General features: G+C 43.1%; 1 protein-coding gene across 2 annotated transcripts in view; it reads left to right on the plus strand.

Moving 5' to 3' along the window:
- Positions 1-22,304, plus strand: part of LOC146502341 (cadherin-2-like) — a 109,783-nt gene that overhangs the window by 80,995 nt on the left and 6,484 nt on the right. For both annotated transcript variants that reach the window (XM_085131829.1, XM_085131828.1), the window contains exons 12-15: positions 1,273-1,506; positions 3,097-3,330; positions 9,282-9,421; positions 18,429-18,590. In XM_085131829.1, coding sequence (XP_084987955.1) covers positions 1,273-1,506; positions 3,097-3,330; positions 9,282-9,421; positions 18,429-18,590 — 770 coding nt within the window. The remainder of the gene's footprint in view (positions 1-1,272; positions 1,507-3,096; positions 3,331-9,281; positions 9,422-18,428; positions 18,591-22,304) is intronic.

Below are 22,304 nucleotides of genomic sequence, written 5' to 3' on the forward strand. Positions count from 1 at the left end.
CTTTATAGCCACAGAAAAGAGAGAAAAGAGGATTCTCTGTTCAAAGTGGAAAATTGTTGAAGGGGAATGTCATTCAGCAGAGCTCGGTCCATGCAGTCGACCGTGGACCTCTCTGCACAGAGAGCCCGCTGTGCTGCAGCTTCCTGCTAACTGACGGTCTTAGCACTTTCTCTGCCCTTGTCTCACACACACACACACACACACACACACACACACACACACAGACAAACACACAAGCTTGTGCAAGAGCGCGTCTGCAGTGTGTTGGTGGTCACCGTGTGTGCACGACCACCAGCTGTTGTTGAACACACTGCAGCTCCTGCTGCGTTCAGTACATTTGAATCATTGACTAATCAAAGTAAACGATGGCGTATCATCACGTGTCTCCACACGTTGCTCTGAGCAGCGCGGGTCGTTGAGGATTGTTCAGTCAGACTGGAGTAAGGTGTGGATTTGTTCCCCACAGCGTCACATTAAGCAGCAGTGTAATAAAAGAGCGCGGTCGGGCCGACATTGTGGCTCACTCATGTGTTTGATTTGTTTTTGCTCACAATGAAGTTTAATGGCACAAAGAGAGAATCTACATGTAGGTGATTGAAGTGCAACACGTCTCACTGCTGCACAGTCTGCACATGTGCAGTGCTGCACAGTCTGCACATGTGCAGTGCTGCACAGTCTGCACATGTGCAGTGCTGCACAGTCTGCACATGTGCAGTGCTGCACGCACTTTGTTTTAATGACGATATGTCAAACTGCATGCTCCACAGTCCTCTGCAAAGTAATGTGTCTGATTTATTACAGGAAGCATCATTAGAGTTATCATGACTAATATTTCTATTATTTCTTTGTAGTTGGGCTTTACAGAGGAACGTGTTCCCACCATGTTTCCTTTGCTTCATGTGGGAAAATGAAAAAATCTGCAGATTTTGGTTCAAAGTTCAGTCGATTTGTGTCTCTTGTTAGTGTTGTTACTCATTATTTAAGGAAAGATGCAGAACCATCATGTTGATAAGGAAACCTTTCACTATAGATGAAATATAAAGCAATCATTTATCGAGCCCACATATGTGAGAAAGGTTTACAGGCTGATCGTGGAGAGCTAATTTATGTTAGGAAAGATTTAATTTGTCTCAGTTTGCAGCATCTCCTGCAGCATCACACCTCAGGACCACGTGTAGAAATGAACTACGTCACGTCTGGTGCAGTAAATGTTCTGTGATAAGCCGAAGCAAATGCATGCATGCTTCATTTCCTTTCCTTGCTGGTTTGCAGGTACCCCCCCTGCCAGTGGGACAGGCACCCTTCAGATTTACCTGACTGACATCAATGACAATGCGCCTCACGTGTTCCCGCCGGAGGTGGAAATGTGCGAGAGGCCGGAGCCCAACGCTCTCAACCTCACAGCCAGCGACCCCGACCTGAGTCCCAATGCTGGGCCCTTCGCCTTCGAGCTGGCCAATCGTCCCTCAGATGTTCGTCGCAACTGGACTCTGCATCGCCTCAACGGTCAGTGCTGCATAATGTTTCCGTTTTTCGCTGCACTTTCATCAGCTAATAACCGTCTGTGGGAGGAATCCAAGATTTCAAATCTGTCACTGTCAGTCACAGATCATGAGATGATGACAGCATCACTTTCCAATAAGCTAATTCATTTGCTCTTTCAGTGCCCTGATGGTCCAGTTGTCTCTCTACATGTGATAACGAGGCCCAGTAAAGGTCCAGTAAATCAGAGCGGCAGTGTGATGTCAGTCAGGCTGCAGTCACAGAGATGTCAGCCCTGCTCAGGGTTTGAAGGCTGGCGTTAGATGATGTAACACTGATGTAAATTATGATGCAGCCAGGTTGCTGGTCGGGTGGAGCTCCTCCCCCTGCAGTGCTTGATCTCTCTACACCTCCTCTGCCTCTTCTTGACTCGTGTCATTACTGAGCTGTATGAAAACATCTGTAACAGTTTATTGAGGAAACCTTCACAGTGTGGGCTCTTTTAGTTTTTATGCTTTTGTCGTTCACACATTTACACTTTGTGAGAAACAGACAGTAGTGATGTGGACCGACTCCAGCTGCAGTCTTTGTGTTGCTCTGCAGCTTTTCCACCTACTGCAAACTCTACAGAGCTGTCACCAGCTGAGTGCATCACTGTGGAGTCAGAGTTCATCTGACAGCTGGACAGGAAACTCTGGAGTTCACCACAACAGTGACCTGCTCAGCTAACAGGGAGGAGATGTGAGACAGGGAGAACCGGGCTGGTTAGCAGCTCTAAACCAAACTAAAGCATTTCAAAGTGAACTTGTTCTCTCCACCCACGTGTCTGTGCAGCTCACGGAGCATCATAGAGGGTCAGGTTGTTTGGTTTATATCAACGCCAACATTAGCTCGCTCTGTCGTAGCACATGTTGGTGGTAACATGATGAAAGCTCGGCAAATTCAAACAGACTTCAAACAACTCTATAAATAGAAACCTGTTGTATGTGATGTGTGGGTGAAGCTTGAACAGACCTGTCTATAATTAATGCACTCATCAGGCTCTGGACCAGCGAACATCAATACATTTTGTGCAGCGATTAAAACTCTTGTGACACATTTTAGGTATAAAACGAGCGTTTCATCTTTTCAAACATGCCGTAGTTTATCAGATACTTGCGATTCGCACATTAAACTGTCCGTTAGCTCTGCTGTCAGACCATTTGGTCTCTGTAAGAAACACAATATAAAGAGGAAAAATCATCATCTTTCTCCTCTTAGCTAAGAGCTGCATCTCACAGTAAACCCCTGCTTGCTGCACTCTGCATCAAATGTGTGGAGAGCACTTGCACTTTGTAGCAGGCACTGTTTAGAAATAAACATTTTATTCTCCTTTTGACTGAAGTCGTTCAGTAACACGGCACTAAACGAGTTCAAGCCTCGGGTGAAGTCGTATCCTTGAAAGCAGGTAAAAGGAAGATGCAGGAAACTCTTCTCTTTATTTGTTGAGGAAAGTTTTTTGCAAAGAAAAAAGTAAAAACATTTGTTGTTAGTTTGTTACAACAGTTGGAAACATTTCCTGTAACCACCTCCAGGAGTCGTGACAGTGACTCATCTGTATCTGTGTCATCGCAGGTGAGCACGCCCAGCTCCGACTGCGGATAGGTTTCCTGGCCAGTGGGCTCTACGAGGTTCCCATCACAATAACAGACTCGGGCAACTTGCCCATGTCCAACACGTCCTACCTGAGGGTCAAGGTGTGTCAGTGTGATCACCATGGAGACTGCGTGGACATGGAGCGCATCATCGCAGCTGGACTGGGCACCGGAGCGATCATCGCCATCCTCATCTGCATCATCATCCTGTTAGGTGAGCCCTCACAGCCCACACACACACACACACACACACACACACACACACACACACACACACACACACACACTCATTAATTTAAATGAATACCTTGGAAACATCCCCACATCCTGACAGTAACTCCCACTTGCCAGTGTGGAACCTGTCAGTCTCCTGACTGTCCTGAGGCCTTTTTCTTACTCGTGGTTATGAACGCAGACGTATTTGGAAAAAGCTAATAAAGCTAATTTGTCAGCAGACGGTGGCTTGGACGCTGCATTTCAACAAATGCTGTCTGCAGAGGTCTGGGCAGTATGTCTCGGCACCTAACCTTAAGGCTTCTGTTCATTTGTGACGCTGTGTGGACACGTGTGACGGGCATGTAGGCACACTGTGCTCGAGCCTGACTGAACCAGAGAGAAGCCAGAATAAAGTGGGCAGAAGAGCAGAAACTGATGTCTGCTGGCTAAACTGATTCTGTCCATCCAATTCTCAGACCTCATGTAAGGTGCTGCGTGTCACTTAATAAATGTCACGTCTGTTGTCATGATGCCTCTGTGCTGAGATCTGCCTCGAGCCATTTGGCCACATATAAATTACTGCAGATGGAAATAATCTAAGCACTAAGATTGCTGCAGAAATGATATTTGACATTGTGTTCAGAAGATAAATAATATCACAGAAAGAGGCGAGAGCCGGTCACACAAGGCAGAATAAAGCCGAGCACTGAGACCAGATATTTGGTAATAAACGATCACATTTTCACTGCTATGGATGCTCCTTCTTCAGCTGTTTCATGCAGTTTCATCCTCACTGGCAGCATCCGTCTGTCTGTACATCACTTTGGGTCAAATTAAATAGTGAATGGGCTGCTGTGAAATGTTCTACAGACATTTATGTTCCTGTGAAGGTGAATTATAATCACTTCATCGGGTCACAATTTTAATCTATCGAGTGCTTTGGCTTATGACGAAATACCTGCAAAACGAATGACTTTCCCATCATCCTCAGCTGTGTGTGCATATTGTGTTCACAGGGCACTTATTCCTAAGCATAGTTGTGTCCAATTAAATTATCAGAAATTAATTACTATGCTTGTAAACTTTGGGTCAGATACTCTTAGATTGCTTCAGCTCGGTGGTGCTGATAGAGTTGTGGGTCTTCAGGTTTGTAGCGAAGCTGCTAAACGCTGTCTGTTCGCTGCACCGTCGACGCCATGTTAATGATCGTCTCTGTGCAAAATACAGCAGCTATAAATATGCATTCCTTTCTGTGTTTGTAAATGCATGAACAGCAGCGCTACAGAAACAGTTTGCTGCTGCAGCTACAGTCAGTTCCTATGAGCCAAGATTGTTTGCAACAGCCAGACATTTCAGGCCTAAACCGAAGTGTTGGTGTCAAACGTCTCACAGTTTTTCTTGAATTATGTCCTTGTTAGCAAGTAGCACTTGGACACCCCGAGTGGCCCTTTGAGCTGCTTCCTCAGCACAAAGCTACAGGTGACAGAAGAGCAGGGAAGCAAACAAAGTCAGCCTCACTGATAACTCAGCTGAAGCCCTGCAGAGTGTTCTTACACAAAGAAGAGATCTGAAGCCTGATTTGAGTCACACTTTTAAAGGTTTTTTAAAGAAATAAACACAGACTCTCACTCGGGTTTCACATGATGGATCAAACTGTTTGATTAGCCAGTTAGAATAAAAGCATTTTGGCCAGCTTGGAGACTTTAAAGCAGAGCCATTGCCAAAGCTCTGCAGGCTGTGGCAGAAAAATGATTAGTGCAGCAGGCGACATTCAGGGCCAGAGAAGCTTTAATGAAATCTGCTGTACTATATTTTAATAACTGCAGTCTTACTGGAAATTGTAATGCCACCTCAAGTTACACAAGGCTTGAACAAAGCATTCAAATCATTATGACGGCCATTTCTGTGCACAAAAACGGCGCCGCTGATAAAGTGTGGCTGTGCCGAGAGGAGGTCAAACGGAGTCGGAGGAAACAGCCACGAGCAGGAGAGCAGCACATCAATATCCTTTCATGGAGCTGAGTCAGTAACTGAGGCACAACGAAAGCAGCCACGAGAGGAAACACTGAACTGAGGTTTGAAAGACAGCGAAGTGAAGAGTTTCAGATTCAGAGCTGAAGTCACATCAGTTTAAATGTTCTTGATGTGGGGAAGATTCAAGTGTCCACCTCTAAAGCAGCTTCATTTCAGTCTCTGATAAAAGAAGGTTTCTGGTGTTTCACTGCAAATGCTTGTGTGTAGCAGCAAAGACAGCAGGGCTGTGCAGAGAACCGGAGATATGTTTATTACATCTTTATAACACATCTTTATTTTAAATGATGCCATTACCATCAGCTCGTGACCAGAGACTGTATATAAAAGATGGCAGCAGCCCTTGGCTACATTCGATGAAAAGCTGGAGTATCGACGTATAAATGAACAGCAGCAAGCTACGTTCATAAACAGTGTGGGTGCAAACAAACATGCTCACTGGTGCTGAGTAAAGGCTTTAGTTTCACTCACCAACACTGAAGCACAAACGTCGTGTGCAGCACGCTGTGTCACCTGTCAGGTAACAGCACAGAGATGCAGCTAAGCTAAAGCTAGCAGAGAGCAGCAGAAACTGCACACGTGGTAGCAGTCAGACTAAATGCTCATCTCCACACTTTATGGCTTTCCTTGGTTTTACAAATGAACTCCACAGCCCTCCTTGCTGATGCTCGTATCCACCCTGAGCAAAGTGTGGCTGCACATCACTTTGGTTGCATGCTTATCTAAGGGTTAGCACAGGGGTCATCGTTTACTCTCCCCACTCAGTCGGTTTCAGTTTCCATCCACAGAGAGAAAGAGAGGAGGGGGACGAAGGCCTCTCAGGGCTGCTGCCGTTGGAACTGCAGTTGTTTATTAATATGTGTTTAACCGTAATTCCTTTGGTCAGCTGGAAGGAGCAGCAGTGTTTCAATGTGTAGCTGACCAGCACACATATGCCTAATGTTTTGTTTTTCAATCATATTATATCAGGATATAATGTGTGCTATAGTGTGGGCCGGGCACCCCTGGTGGGCGGTGACGGTACTGCAGGGGTCATGTACAGTTAGGTCACCTGTTTATAGGGATGGGTATCGTTTAGGTTTTATCCGATACCGGTGCCAAACCGGTACTTTTGAAATGGTGCCGGTGCTTAAACGGTGCTCAAACCGGTGCTTAAAGAATGGAGAACACAAAATTGGTCCAAAAACCTCTCATGTTCAGCTGTTTTTTTTGTAAAAAGATAACAATGTTAGCCTTTTCTGCAGCTATAGGGCATATATGGTGTCACTCTTGGCTGGAAGCAGCTTAATCAATGGAAAAAACACAAACTTTGTCCAAAAACCTCTCATGTTTAACTGTTTTCCACTTTTTCTTTGGTCATTTTAGCCTTTTTGTCCAGGGTGAAGGGAGTATCTGCCATCAAACAAGATGACAGCTGCATGTAATTACGATGGTGTTTGCTAGTTCACCTTACATGTATTAATTTAATAACGTGGTTAGCCTATACAACGTAAATTATACACGAACAACATTAAGCTACTCACGCAGAGAAGAACGGCTGCTGCTGCATCATCATCCGTCATCATTTCTGCTACACTGGCAGGGCTAGGGGCCAGGACTCTCCTCTTCGGGTTTTTGGGGGATGTTGCTACTTCTGGTCCGATAACAGGCACCACACCCGCCGTAGATGTGCTCGATGTGAGGTCTCGCAGCAAGCTATCAAATACGGCGCATTTTTCGGCTTTTAAAAAAAAGCTACGCGTCGCCAGGTGTTTCATCGCATTTGAGGTGTTACCTCCTTTGACAGTATCACAGTATCAGCTTAAAGCACTTCTTGCAGGCTGCTGAGTTTGCATATTTTGCTGTGAAGTACAGCCAGACTTTTGACCGCTTCATCTTGGGCATTTTTGCTCTGCTCTAAAAGAACGTACGTACCTGGGCCCGCCTACTATCCGGAAATGTAAAATGATTGGCTAGAATTCAAAGTGTATGACATCTCAGGAAAAAAAAGCACCGAAATAAAGCACCGAAATGTGCGCTGCTTTTCGGTCTGGTTGCTACCGTTTATGTCAGAACCGGTGCCATCATGGCACCGGATACCGGTACCCATCCCTACCTGTTTATATACATTTATTTATTTATATAAAAACAAATTAGTTATTTTGAGATATTTCTCATTACTTTGACCTAAATTTACAGTTCTTGAAATGCGTCCTTTGGTCTGAACACTTTGCATATGACTGGGTACCAACACCATTTATAACCAGCAGCCTGGGTTATAATAAAACTAAACGCATCAATGTCTCTTGTATTCTGAATAGAGTCAGGCTTTAAGAAAAGCTGGGCCCCATGATTTTCTGTTTATATGGAAACAGCCATGTTTTATCTTTTTTTGGCCAAATTCAGAACTCCATATTTTGCGACCTTGGTGAAGGTAATTTGCAGCATTTCCAGGGTGTGACGTATTCTCCTTAGTTTGATCTGTTTTTCAGAGAAAGTTGCAAAGCTGCATGTGTCTTTACATCTACCAGCTCCCGGGCCTGAACACCTCCAGACGGGAAGTCTAGGCCTCAGACTGAGGAACATTCCCACATTATGGAATGATGTAAATTGTGGAGCAGCAGTGATTTGCATCCTAAATAGACTGGATGTGTTGTCTGGTGTCCTGTTGAAAGGCTTTTGCTGATGGTTATACTGAGAAATGTTACTAATGGTGACATTATCGGCTCTCTGGGGTTTCAATTGTCATTTAGAATTTCTCTCAGCGTGTATTTGGCCTGTGCAGGTACTTTGGTGCAGGTTCATGAATACAGGCGCACCCTGAGCTGTCTCATAAATCCCTCCAGATTAATGTGATCAGTAAGACAGAGAGATTCACACTGACTTTTAAAACCCACCAGCTGTCTCAAAATAAGCTGAAATCCCAGCGTAGGGGAGCAAGTATGTTAAAGAATGAAACATGCAGCTATTTTGTGTTGAACTGTGACTGTGTACGAGGTACTTGAGGAGATAACAGGGCTTTGCAGTGGTGATTCAAATCTTGCATCAGAGATGAAGTCGGTCTCCTGGAGAACTGCCTCGTGGTTAAAACAGTGAAGCAGTCTGTAAAAAGACAGACGTGTAAATCAGGAGAAAGTGCAGCGTTTGATTTGATGGGACAGCCACGCGTCTCTGCTGTTTGTGCAAACTTCCACATTTCGGTGGCAGCTTCAATTCAAAGGAACATCAGGCCCGTGCAGCAGCTGCTTTATGGACTGCATGTTTATATCCAGTTTGAAGAGAACTGAAGGTGACAGACATAAACAGTGGAAACATAATCATATTATACAAACTCCATGTGAGATGTTTCACTGCCACAGCAGAGACGCAGAGAAAAGTGGGAACAAATCTGCAGATTCAAAGAAAACAAAGAGAGGAATTGAAACCAAAGGCATATTTACATATTTACATATTTACACATCACTGCTGGCAGAACTGACACGCATGTCGTGTGAGCGCGGCATCGTGTGGTCTGCAGGACGTAGTAGAAGGTTTAACAAATGTCTGCTGATGCTTTCAAAGGAAGACAGAGGGTTGCTGAAGGTCTCGTCACAAACATGTCGCTGCTAACTAAAGCAAAATGACTTCATTACTGTGTTTTAGGGCAGGGAGATGTTTTTGACAATACTGGGACCAGTGTAACATCATACTGGGACCACTCCAGCTCTGACAGAACCATATCTTATATATCTGTGACTATGGGATGGCTCAGTATGTCAGAGGATTTCTGTCCCACTGTGAGTCAATAGGGGGTTTGTAACGGAGCCTCTGATTGGTAGATCTGTTCTTTCAGTCTGAGCTAAACATGAAACAGTTGGTGGTCTCTGAAGCCCTTCATGGAAACTCACCGGTGTTCACTGAGGTCTTCATGTGTCTGCTTGCGTCACTCTTGCGTTGCAGTGCTGGTGCTGCTGTTTGTGATGTGGATGAAGAGGAGGGATAAGGAACGCCAGGCCAAGCAGCTGCTCATCGACCCGGAGGACGACGTACGAGACAACATCCTGAAATATGATGAGGAGGGAGGTGGAGAGGAGGACCAGGTATACATATGAACACTTCATGTTTTTGTAACTGTTTATAGTAGCCTGCTTCCCTCCATCACTGCCATACAGCATCACACACACACGTCTCCAGATAGAACACACACACACACACACACACACACACACACACACACACACACAATGCCTCTCTGCAGTTTTCAATCATCTGTCCTCCAGCTAAGATTAAGTGTACTACAAAGAGGACCTCGAAACAGGATTAATTGCTTTCTGTTGGAGAACAATTTCCTGTGTCTCCACACAACTTTTCTGCTGGTGCCGAGCACATCAGCCGCTCCGCTCTTCTACTGCGCAAATGTTTAACCCCTGTTTACCCAGCCGACCACACTCGGGCCTGTTTAATTTCTATAGAAGCGGCTGCAAAACAACAAGCGTTAAACTGTGAATGATGCAGGAAGTGTGTTTAAAAAATATGAAGAAACATGCAGGAGAAGCAGGCTGTGGTTCTCAGGCTGCACCACTTTCTCATTTGTAAGTTCTTTTGTTTAGCTTCTCTTCTCCTGCCTGCTGGGCTTTTATTGAGTCTTCAAACTCACTGCAGTCAGTCAATGGAAGCAAGACAACATCAGCGGTAACACAGAAGCACTGGTGCTCGCAGAAAGCGTAGCTTGAAGTTAGGGGTGGGCGATATAAACGATGTATGATAGAAACTATATAAATTTGGCCAACGATAGAGATTTTGACTGTTTTGGTCGAAAGCATCGCAGTGGCTACAACCATTATCATCTGCAAAATATGCCGACAGTCACAGCAAAGAGATGAAGCACTTTTGAAATATGGGGAAAGCCAAAAACTGCGCTTCCTCCACTTCCGTAACATTGATTCATTAATGACTTTTATCGAGTGGAAAAAGGTTGGCGTTCATCCTCCAGCTTCACTGTGCTAATGTTATGCTAACATAGCTGTGTCGCTAGCAATCACGTAGCACATCATTATACACCAGTTAGTCCAACTTCAGTAACCCTGCAAACGTCACTGCTGTTTAGTTTTCTGTCTTCATTTATGTTGAAGGGGTAGCAGAGCTGTACGTTTTAATTAGTTTCAAAAATCTCTCAGAACATGCTATATCATGTTTAGGTGGAAGCTAGCGAGCTAACTTCCTGCTAACTTCTAACTCCGTTAAATTTAATAACTTCTGTTTTCATGGATGCCTGGATGTTAAACTTAATTGTTACACCTGGTAAAGCAGCAACGCTGATGATTTTATTAAAGATGAAAGAATTTAGACAGTTTGTAACTCTCAGTGTTCGTTTGACTTTGGGACCTGAAGAAGACGAAGTTTAGGACCCAGATTACTCCGTGAAGCTCCTCACTACGGCAGCCGTAATGCTCTGACAATCCATCAAGCAGTGAGCTTACCAAAGTTGTACTAAAACATTTCTAACAGATTTTTGCAGCCAAAATCGGTTCGAGGTCAGTAAGCACAACCAGAATTCATACATAAGGCACACTCTCTATTTTTGAGAATATTAAAGGATTTTAAGTGTGGAAAATACGTTATACAGAAGAAAATAATATATCGTGATATATATCGTTACCGCACATGCTTCAAATTATATCGCGATATGAATTTTAGGCCATATCGCCCAGCCCTACTTGAAGTAATATCGATGCTATGCTTTAGTTTCCTTCAAGTATCGGAAATAAACAGCAGAGTGAGTCGATTATTAGCCTGTGGAAGACTAAGAATGGTTTGTTTTTTCATTTTTGTGATCATATTTATGCTTCTCTAATAATAAATGTAGAATTTGGCTTAGAAATATTACACCAGTCTAATCAGCAGAGTCATAAAGTAAGCGAACATCGCGAGGCTTCATCAGTGACGAGGTGGTCACCTGAAAAAAGCATCTTATTTTGAAGGTGACCTAAAACACAAATAGAAACATGTTACAACATGACAAGTACACAAATACAACAGCAGATTCAACAAAAAGATAAATAAATGTGTTCTTTTTAAGACGACCTGAAACAGCAGAGAGGGAAGATTATTCACACGATGATTCGTTCATACTGGAACCACATCAGGCTGTTTGTGTGTGAGAGGATACAAAGATATTAATCTTTGTATCCTCTCACACACAAACAGCCTGGGACAAAAAACTGTTTCAAAGAGGAAAGAAAATTCAACATGAAGTGAAATGAGTGAAATTTTGGATTTAGGGTGCAACCGATTCAGCGATTCATACATCAAACTTTTACTAATCAGGCCAAGAGTTTGTTTCACAGCTGCGGGGCGCTGAACAAAGCAGTCAAGAATTTGCCCCTTCATCAAAAAGTGAAGCCCACTGTCATCACAGCTGGCACAGCCGGTGTTTTAGTCCCTGATAGCCGTCAGCCCACCAGCAGCACTAAGACTGTAGCGTGGTGTGGGTGTGATGCTGGTTCCTGATTTCTTCATGCACCACGAGGTCACCACTTCCTTCACATGAAATTCCTGGTTGTGCGCTCTGTATATCTGTATTTGTAAAGATGACATGTAATAGTAAGTAAAGATGACTGTACTCGCTGTACTTTGACACAATGGTTTGAGCATGCTAGCACGCTGCTGTAATTCAAACAGCGTGACTGCAGAGCTCTCGTTTTACCTGATGATGGTTCTCCTCATCACGTCTGTTCTTTAGTCTTGCAGCAGAATTCTCGGATCCCAAATATGGGACAGTCTCATTGTTATGAGTGATGCTGGTGAGCACGACGACGAACTGGCACCAGATCGTTTGAGCGGAGTTACACGCTGCTACACGCACAACATGAAAGTGAAGAGTTGTTTAGAACAGCCGCCTTTAACCCACAGACACATTTGGAGCCAGTTTCCATGGAAAAAAACACCTTAAATACTTTTTGAATCTAAAATGAAGATAACACTGTGTGTAGGTAGATTGTTTTTTACCTTATGCTTCGTATAAGAAACTGTAGTGTGTTGCTCTTGAAATCCATGAAGGTCTACAGAGAAATCTCCATTTTATTTATGTGATGAACACATTTTGAACATTTTGGACTCTTAAAAATAAAACAAAAAGCAACACTCTTTTTTTTTTTTTTTTTTTCTTTCCAAACCTTTATTTAACCAGGAAGATCCCATTGAGATTAAAAACCTCTTTTTCAAGGGAGACCTGGCCAAGATAGGCAGCAGCAGGTGTGTCACAGTTACAGAAATGACTCAAACACAGGCAGCAACAACACACATGCAACAATAAGTGAAAGAATACAAATAAAATAAAATAAAATTCAAATAAAAATAAATAAAAAAATCAGTTAAAATGACAATCAGTCTAATTGAAACAGTTGCATGTTATGGACTTGGCCTCAAGGATTCGTAGTTTAGATTTAAAAGCACTTAATGAAATAAAATCAATCATTTTCCTTCTGCAGTTTGTTCCTGAGTTGAAAGTCTCTTTCAAATGAATTAAACAGCTGAACTTAAATGATCCACATAACAAAACCTGTCGTGAGCCTCGTCCTTGCGTCGCCTTTGGGCTCTCAGAGCGTGTCGCCGAGCCTGAATTTAAAAAATAAATTCAAAAAAAGCGCCGTGTCACTAAACAATGAAAAATAAATATTTACAAAATATCTGCAGAATATTTATTGTACCTGGTTAACGGGACGTCTGCTCCTGAACTCTGCGCACAGCGTCCCGTTCATCTTTACTGTGAGCTCGTCTGTGAGCGGCGTTTGTTTTTAACGTGGTGGAGAACAGCTGCTCACATGTGTGGATCCAAAGATTCTCCACTCCTTCTCCTCTCTCCATTGTGATTGTGAGCAGGAGCGGCCTTCTGATGTGGGGTGTGATGCTTATTTTGAGGGACCAAAATTACATAAAATTTTATTTTAATATTTCAAGATCACAATAATCTTCAGATTTAGAACGAATACAAATAAAATGCACTTCGATTAAATACTGTGGCTCCGCCTGGCTGAGGGGAAATCAATGATAAGGGATGAAAGAGTCGGCCCCTGGCTTAGAAGTGTATTAGGGTCAACATCTGTGTTATTGTTGTTATGTTCATTGTTAGTTTGGACTTAATATTGTTTCTGACTCCTTCATCCTCTTTCTACTGTAGCTGTGCTTTTATTTAGACAGAACTTTGGAAAGTGTTTCCTCCTCAGTTATTACATTTGAGTCTCAGTAACTTATCACCCAGTTTGAACACAAAGGCTCATGAAAGCCCGAGGCTTTGTTCCAGCTCCTCTAAAATAAAAATTTCCATCAAAAGATTTTCATTTTAAATATTTCTCTGAATTTGAAAACTGGGCCTTGATAAGCTTGACGAATCCTATCAATATTGTAAGTGATGAAGTTTTTCCAAACATCATAACAAAGTGCATTATTAAAGGGAACACACTCAACAGAGCCGTGAATAAAACAAAATGAAAAGTGAACTGAGTGGCGTGTTGGTTGACTTTGGTTCAGTTCGTACTTTCTTCCCTGCGGTTCAATAAACAGAAGCTCGTGTAATCTCTCTCCAGGCTAAACAATGGACACAAAGTTAATAAAAGAAAATCAAGGTTTGCTTCTTCCTTTATCGTTGCCACAGTAGCGCTGCACAGGCCTCGGATGGTGTCGGGGATCTGCACTGTTTGATAAGGATTTTCATTTCTTTTCTACAGCAGCTCAGCTCTTTATTTGTCTGGATTTAAGCTTCAGATAAAAAGCAGACTGAGTTCTCGGGAACACACTTGTGTGCTTAAGCACGCCAACAACACGAAACACAGAGACATACTGGACATATACACACAGTCTGCTGTAGCTCAGGGGGCAGAGCAGGTCAGCCACTAATCAGAAGGTCGGTGGTTCGATCCTGCATGCCAACTATCCTTGGGCAAGATACTAGCCCCATGTTTGCCCGGTGGCGCCAGTGTCCGGCAGCCTCACCGTCACTGCGCCCCAGGGCGGCTGTAGCTGCTACAATGTAGCTGCTACATTGTAGCAGCTACATTGTAGCAGCTACATTCAGTCATTCACACACTGGTGATGGCAGCTACAATGTAGCTGCCATCACCAGTGTGTGAATGACTGAATGTAGTGTAAAGCGCTTTGGGGTCCTTAGGGACTGAGTAAAGACAACAAATACAGGCCATTAGACCTTTAGTCGGCTTCTGTTTATGCACCAAGATTGTTCAGCCTCCAGCAGATGATCTGATCTTAGTGCCAGTTCAGCATCAGCTGATGATAACCTTTTACACATTCCTCTATAACTGCAAGCTGCTTTGCAAACCGCTTCCTCCCACCTCCAACATCTGGCCTCATCACTGTCCTAAGCTGCGGTCCATCTATGCAGGAAAGACTGAGCCAAACCAGCAACTATAAATTACTGCAGATCACCGTGTGCTTTGACTAAACTAATAATACGCTATCTTTAAACGCTACGTAACGGCGTTGGCCTGTGACATGAAGCAAAGTGAAATACACAGGTGCTCAAACTCTCGACATAATCTGATAACAGCGATCTGTGTGGATGAATGTCCGTCACAATCACAGGTGAAGGTGGGATTTGGAAGGTGCGAGAAGCCTGAGGTTTAGTGTTTGGGAAGAAAAATGACTGCGAATAAGACTGAGCGTTTGTCTTTGTGGGCAGGCGTTCTCACTGACCTGTTGGGGCTCAGATGTTTGTTGCTATTTGTGGATTTAGCACACTGACTTATACATTTCAGCAGATGTTGCATAGCATTGCACTGATAGCTGTGGGGTGTTGGATGATAAAGAGCACCACAGATCAGATGATGCTGTATTTACAGCATACAGTCCAAGACTGAAACACACCCAGCTCCATCACCTGCACCTGTCTTATCTGTCCAGTATCCTCATTTTATTTTTGTGCAAGAAAACATCTTTCGAACAAAAGACCAGAGCATGAAAGAACCACAATCCTGCACCATAAAAGAGTCATGAAGGAATTATTAACATTTGTGGAAGTTTTAACCTGTTACGACTGGATGTCAGCAGCTTGATGAACAAGCACATGTGACACCGCAAAAACCAGGCTCACGTCAACATTTGTGTTTCTGGGGTGTCTCAAAAATTCAGCTTCACGTGAAAATCTCAAACTGTGTTTGTTCTTTAATTGTGTTCAGTAATGATGCAAACAGATATATAGACAAACATATAGTCACTCATAACAAACGACTAAACCTGTGACAACAACGCAGTTTATAAACAAAAGTCCATCAATTCAGTTTCATTTACACAGCGCCAACAACAATCGCCTAAAGGTGCTTTGTAAGGTCGACCCTACAATAATACATAGAAAGAGAAACCCAACAATCATGTGACCCCCTAAGAGCGGCGACAGTGGGAAGGAAAAACTCCCTTTTAACAGGAAGAAACCTCCAGCAGGCTCAGGGAGGGGCGGGGCCATCTGCTGCGATCAGTGTGTGGGGGTTTCTCCTCACAGGTTTGTTGGTCCAGGATTTGGGACAATACCTAATAATATTCAGCGCCTTCAGGCAACTGTTGTTGCATTTTGTGATATATAAATACATTTTAATTGAACTGAGTTCATATTTTTATTGTTTTTCCTACGAGTTAGTCCTCTAGTGTCGTGCTTTGGTTTGGACAGCGTCAGCCTGGTAGATGCTCGGAGGGTAACGAGTTTTGCATTCAGTTGAACCATCCTTGAATTTAGAAACGCTGACACTTATTATTAAACCTCTAAACTTCAGAACAGGGACAAAGCTGTCACGTCAAGTCATTCATGTCATTTAGAAAGAATCTGTATCTTTTCTACAGAAATGTGCTGGCATGGTTGTAAAAGCAGAGTCCTCAAATGAAACATTCAATCAGGTCGTGGCAAGTATAGAAAGAAAAGAAGCAAACATCGTTTTGTTGCTGCCGGTTAACGCTGCGCTCTCAGAGTGTTCTTCTGATTGGTCGTTATTGTGAATCAAGCCCAAGGTCAGCCCACAGCCTGCAGTTATTGTCCTGAAAGACTCCTTTAGTCCATTTTCCCTGGAAACCAGAAGGCATGAATTGTTTTCTGCGGTGACTCAGACACAACCGTGAGCAGATCAGAGGCTGTGACACTCCTCTGATCGTATCCACGCTGCAGGAGAGAAGGTGAAAGACTAGCTGCGATGCTAATTAGTTTGCTTTAGGGTCGTTCTCATTGTTCCCCGAGGATGATGTGGGTAGACTTTGCATCACGAGAGCCAACTGTGCTCATTTGACTGGGTGAAATTCACTGAAACTGTTAAATACAGCTAAAACAGAAAGATGATGAGTCCATTAACTGAGTGTGAGACGGCTGCTTTCATGAATCTGTCAAGTTCGTTATGAATTTTAGGATCCTTTTGGTATTTCCACTGCCACAGGCTCGCAGAGTACCTGGCATTAGGCTACGATTAGTGAGAATATGTTATTATTCAATGATGGCGAGGATTGTTGGCCAGGAACTAATTTTTTCTCGTTTAGCTTGAAGTGTGAATTTATGGCAGCTTAAATATTCTGTCTCTTTTAAGGTGGAAGTGTTTGAAGTTGAATTCATGTTTCAGGACACTCTGGAGGTCGCCGTGTCTCCGTGCGCAGTAATGAGACGTTTTAAGTCGTACATGAAATCCAGCGTTTCTGAGTCGTCACTACATTCAGGTAGATTTGGCTGCAAACAGCAGGTTAGTCGGCCACAGCTGTTACAGCGTTGTGCAGAGTGCAGAGAGCGACTTTCATATCACGACTCTGCAGCCTCACGTAACAGGATATAAGAGAGTACTCTTCATCCACAACAACACAAAATGATACGCTGAGATGTTGCTCCTGGATAAAACAGCAGTGTAATCCCATTACTGGAGGCAGACATGAGTAATGTGGCTACATTATCTCACCTTAAATACTGCAGTTACTGACAGTTAATTGTGGTCATCACTCTGAATAAGTAGAAATCTGAAGATGTTTTCTTTGTTCACAGCAGAGCATCACTGCACACCTCAATAGCTCAGCTGCTCACGTCACTGCTGCGCTCACAGCTCTGCTATTGTAGCAGGAAAGTAAATGAAACACAAACTGAGCAGCTGAACTGCTATAACAACTCGGTATAATTGAGCATAAATAGTTTCAGAAACTGGCTGATCTCAGTGCCGAGCCAACGACAGCTGATAACCTGCTTCAGGCACTTTTCACACTCGGTGCTGTTTAAGCTGCTTTAACCTGCTGATGGTTCTGGTCTGAGGTTTGTGCTGTGAAGTCCGACATTACTCTGACATTCATGTAAACCTTTGACTGCAACTTTACACACAACAGCAACAGGAAACAGCAGTTTAATGCATAATATAATACATACTGTTTATTAGAGGTGGGAATCACCATACATCCCACGATACGATATTATCACAATACTTAACCCACGATACGATATTATTGCAATTTTTAAAAATATTTTGCGATATTCAGATTCTGTACATAAAGGTAAACTTTATCAATATTCATTTTCTCTAATATCAAAGTCTCACACTCAGTCTTTCTCTCATTTCAGTTTGATTGTTGACAAACTGAACGGTTTGTATTACAGTCTAGTCCAACTTAACTGAATCAACCATCTGGTACAATTATAGCTATTCTGAACTATGCAGTTTATGAAAACTATGCAGCCCCTTCAGCAACTGAAGAATTTGAAAGTAAATTAAAACAAAATATAATTTTACATTAAATAAAAAAGTTTTAAACTTAATTAAAATAAAACATGTCTTAAATTAAAATAAGTAAACTGTCATGTTTGGACAGTGAAGGAATGGAAAATATCAATTTCTGCTGTCCCTGTATCGATACATTATTAGCAAACAAAATATCACCATGCTACACAGTATCCATTTTTACCCCCACCCCTACTGTTTATCCTTATGAAGCAAACGGATGCTGGATTAATCATCAGTGGGCTGTCCTGAGACTCTGTGCTGAGACTCTGTGCTGCACAGGTTGTGAAGCCCTTTGAGGCAGAATTGTGATGCAGGGCTGTGTGACTCACTGTGATGCCAACATGTGTGTGTTTGTGTGGGTGTGCAGGACTATGACCTTAGCCAGCTGCAGCAGCCTGATGCCCTGGAGCCAGAGTGCGTCAAAGTGGGGATCAGACGTCTGGATGAGAGGCCCCTCCACCATGACCACCAGTACCCGCTCCGCTCCGCAGCCCCCCACCCAGGAGACATAGGCGACTTCATCCATGAGGTACGGCAATGAGCAGCAGCTTTGAGATGATACAGACGTGGACGACAACACGTTTGTGTAAAATGTCAGTTCAAACCTGTGCGTGTGCTTCGGTCCAGCCGCACGAACGACTGTTTCCCAGATTAACTTCCAGTGTTGTACACATGCACCTCTAAGCACACAGGAAGTGATGAATCGCCGCTTCAGTGAAAGAGTGTCTGTCTGACAGCACTAAGTGAACACTGTGTCCATAAAAAGCTGGATTTGCCAACATTAGTTACTTTTGCTTCTCTCATCTTTTTTCCTCCTTTGGTGTCGAGCATCAAAGAGCGTCCAGGATGTGTGCAGTTTACCTCATCACCTTAAAGGATTTAAAATATTCAGGTTCAAACAGTTTGTTTAAAGCTCTGTGGAGGTATTCTGAGCTGCCAGTGTGAGGTTTGACTGCCGCTATTTAAAACTGAAAGCTGAGCATATTTAAAAAGGGAAGCTCACATTAATCATCACTAAAATGATTCACATTTAGATTGTATTTCATTCTGGGCTCTGCTGTTGACAACATTTCCCTCTAATAAATGTCAGATTCACACTTTTTCAGCATCTTTGATCAAACTGTTGGAAATGATCGTTGTGACTGTCACGAAGAGAAAGAAGGAAGCGCTTCGTGGAGCAGCTGACATTTAGAAAAACACAGAGGTGCTAATTCTTAATTAGCTCTGCTAATGGTTCGGATTTGCTGGGTTGACATGTGGTCACAGCCTGGCGACCTAACTGGAGGTAAATCCACAGCGTTTAGTTAATCCCACAGACCAGCTGAGGCCGTCCATGAGTCCTTAAAGGGCTGATTGAGGGTTTAGGGAAATCCAACTTTGATTGTTTTACTGGGCAAAAGTTTTCAGCTGTTTCTCATTTCTTATATTTTGCTTCCAATGAGTCAGACTCTCTTGGCTTTTTGTAGGATGCTGTTTCTTTGGACATTCGCAGGATTTTCTTCTTCTTTTCCTTCTTTTTTTTGCTTAAAATTGACGTATGAATCAGGTGTTAAAGATGCACCTAATTCAAGAGATAAACCAGTGTTTATTAGGGGCGCAACGATACTCATATTGATATTGAACCGTTCAATACAGTGTTTTCGGTTCTGTACGCATATGTATCGAACAATACAACATTTTTAATTTATTTTATCAACTTTCCTTCTGACGGTGCTGTCTGTGTTGAGCGCTCAGTGGATCTGCACTCGACAGTGCAGCCTAGGCGGAGTAGTCGAACACAGATTCACTGAGCGCAGGGCAAGCTAGCAAGACAGAAGCTAAGCTCGTTGCAACATGTCAAATTGAACCTCCCCCACCCTCATTCAGATCTGGCGTTTGGAACTATTTTGGTCTTCATGTGACGTATGACCCTGAAGGTAAGCGCGTCATGGACTAAAGTAAAACAGTATGTTGGATGTGCCAGCAATGCTCAATTACATTGGTGGGAACTAGTGTGTTAGCGCAGTTAGCTTGTTAACGTGTTGACCGTCCAGCTCCACGCACGGGGCGATCCGCGGTAGCTCGTTAACGGAGATTTGCCGTGTTGTGGCGTTAACGTCATTTCAGATTAACGCTGACAGCACTAGTGGGAACACAACGAATATGACTGCACATTTACTCCGACATCATCCTCGTGCAAAGACAAGTGGAAGCAGACAAAAACAACAAGCATGCATGCTACAAACTTTACCCGAGTCATTTAGACAGCACATGATTCTCCTTATGGGGACCTGATATGTTTAATATGCTGCTGAGAATATAGCCCAGAAGAAGCGTATAGTAGAGCTTTTATTTTGGAAAGAGACATTTCTCTGTAATAAACTCTCTTTTCCAAAGATGAGTGATTTCTCCATCAGATAGATTTATTATTTTATTACTTTGTTGTTTCAGCAACATTACATTTAAAAACTGTACTTTTGAGTTAAAATATATATTTATAATTTTAATAAATGACAAATTAAAAAAGCATGAACTTTTTTTTGTATAGAAAAAATATCGAACCGACACCAAAGTATCGAACCAAACCATGAATTTTGTGTATCGTTGCTCCCCCAGTGTTTGTATAACATTTAACAGGGTTTAGTAAAGAACTGATATTAAATTGCGTCTTTATGCACTTTATTACTAGGAGCCTGTTGCAAGAACAAATATTTTTCGCCCATTTCTTTAGTTGAATCTAAAAAAAATGGTAAAGATAACAGAAAAAAGTGTTTTTGAACCAACAAGGTGATTCCTGAAGAGCTTTGCTTGTCATATTTTGTCAGGACAAAAGAAGTGGCGTGTCTAGCAGATAAAGAGTATCTGAAAGCAGTGTCTTTAAGAAACAGGAAAAAATATCCTCCTTCAGTTTATCCGTTTACTGTTTGCAAAGCCTCAGCAGAAATGGTCTCAGTGTAAAGCTGGATCTCCAGAAGGGAGGATAAAAGGATGAGATTAGCCAAATTATACAAGAACTCGGCTGAAATTAGGTTTTACATATCAAGTTATCAACAACCTGCATGGAGGAGGCCGGAAAGTGTTTGTAAAAATGCAGCTGTTACGGTCCGGAGCTGCATTTTAGCAGAGATGTTGGCATTCTTGTTAAAAATGATGGAGTCATGATTGCAGAAAAATGCAGTCAGATTGTGATCCAGCAGGTAATAACACCTGGAAGGCGTCTCATTTGGAACAGCCTTGTTATGCAGCATGTCATTCATCCCAAACACACGACCAATAGAAACAAACCAGGATGAAAAAACAATGAAACACTTTCAGGCACGGATTAGCCAGAGCCCGGACTTCAGTGTGGGATCATCTCGGCAGAAAGTGGAATAAACTGCAGCCAACATCCAGAATCGATCCTTAGAGAAGCTGCAGAATTATTCCTGAAGACCCGTTAATCTAATTATAAGAAAAGCTCGCTGAAGTCCAGGCTGTGCTGAAGGATCAGAGTCGTGCTCGTACCAGATATTGACTGTCAAGCTTGTACTGTCACTGTCATGTCCATACATGTTTCATTACTGCACCTGTTTCCCATGTTTCTAGCAAAGTCTAAACAATGATGGGGGCTCAAGATTTGTGCACAGTGCTGTAGAAGAACTCATGTTTATATTAATGGTCACAGTGTTGCATGAGGATGCAGCGGCCTTTCTTATGTCAAAGGAAGCTTCTTATAATCACGCCTCTGTCAGTGCGCCCCAGGGCAGCGTGGCTGCAGCATAGCTGCCGTCACCAGTGTGTGTGCATGTGAGGATGTAGTGTGCAGCGCTTTGGGGTCCATAGGGATGAAGTAAAGACAAATACAGGCCATTTATAATCATCAGGGTCATATTTGATCCGTTTGAAGAGCGGTTTCAATTCAATTCAATTCAATTCTATTTATATAGCGCCAAATCACAACAAATGTCGCCTCAAGGCGCTTCATAGATACAGAGAAAAGCCCAACAATCATATGACCCCCTATGAGCAGCACTTTGGCGACAGTGGGAAGGAAAAACTCCCTTTTTTGCTGGTTTGCTTCACTGTTTGGGATTCTGATGCTCTATAGCAGCGCGCCCCAACCCCCGGGCCGTGGACCGCTGCTGGTCCCCAACCCCCGAGCCATGGACCGCTGCTGGTCCCCAACCCCCGGGCCGTGGACCGGTCCGCGAGTCGTTTGGTACCGGGCCACAAGAGTTGAGGCTCAGATGTGAAGTTCATGGTTTTCAGGGGTTTTTATCGTTAG

The sequence above is a fragment of the Neolamprologus multifasciatus genome, chromosome 15 (genome assembly GCF_963576455.1).
Source record: "Neolamprologus multifasciatus chromosome 15, fNeoMul1.2, whole genome shotgun sequence".
NCBI classification, from domain to species: Eukaryota; Metazoa; Chordata; class Actinopteri; order Cichliformes; family Cichlidae; genus Neolamprologus; species Neolamprologus multifasciatus.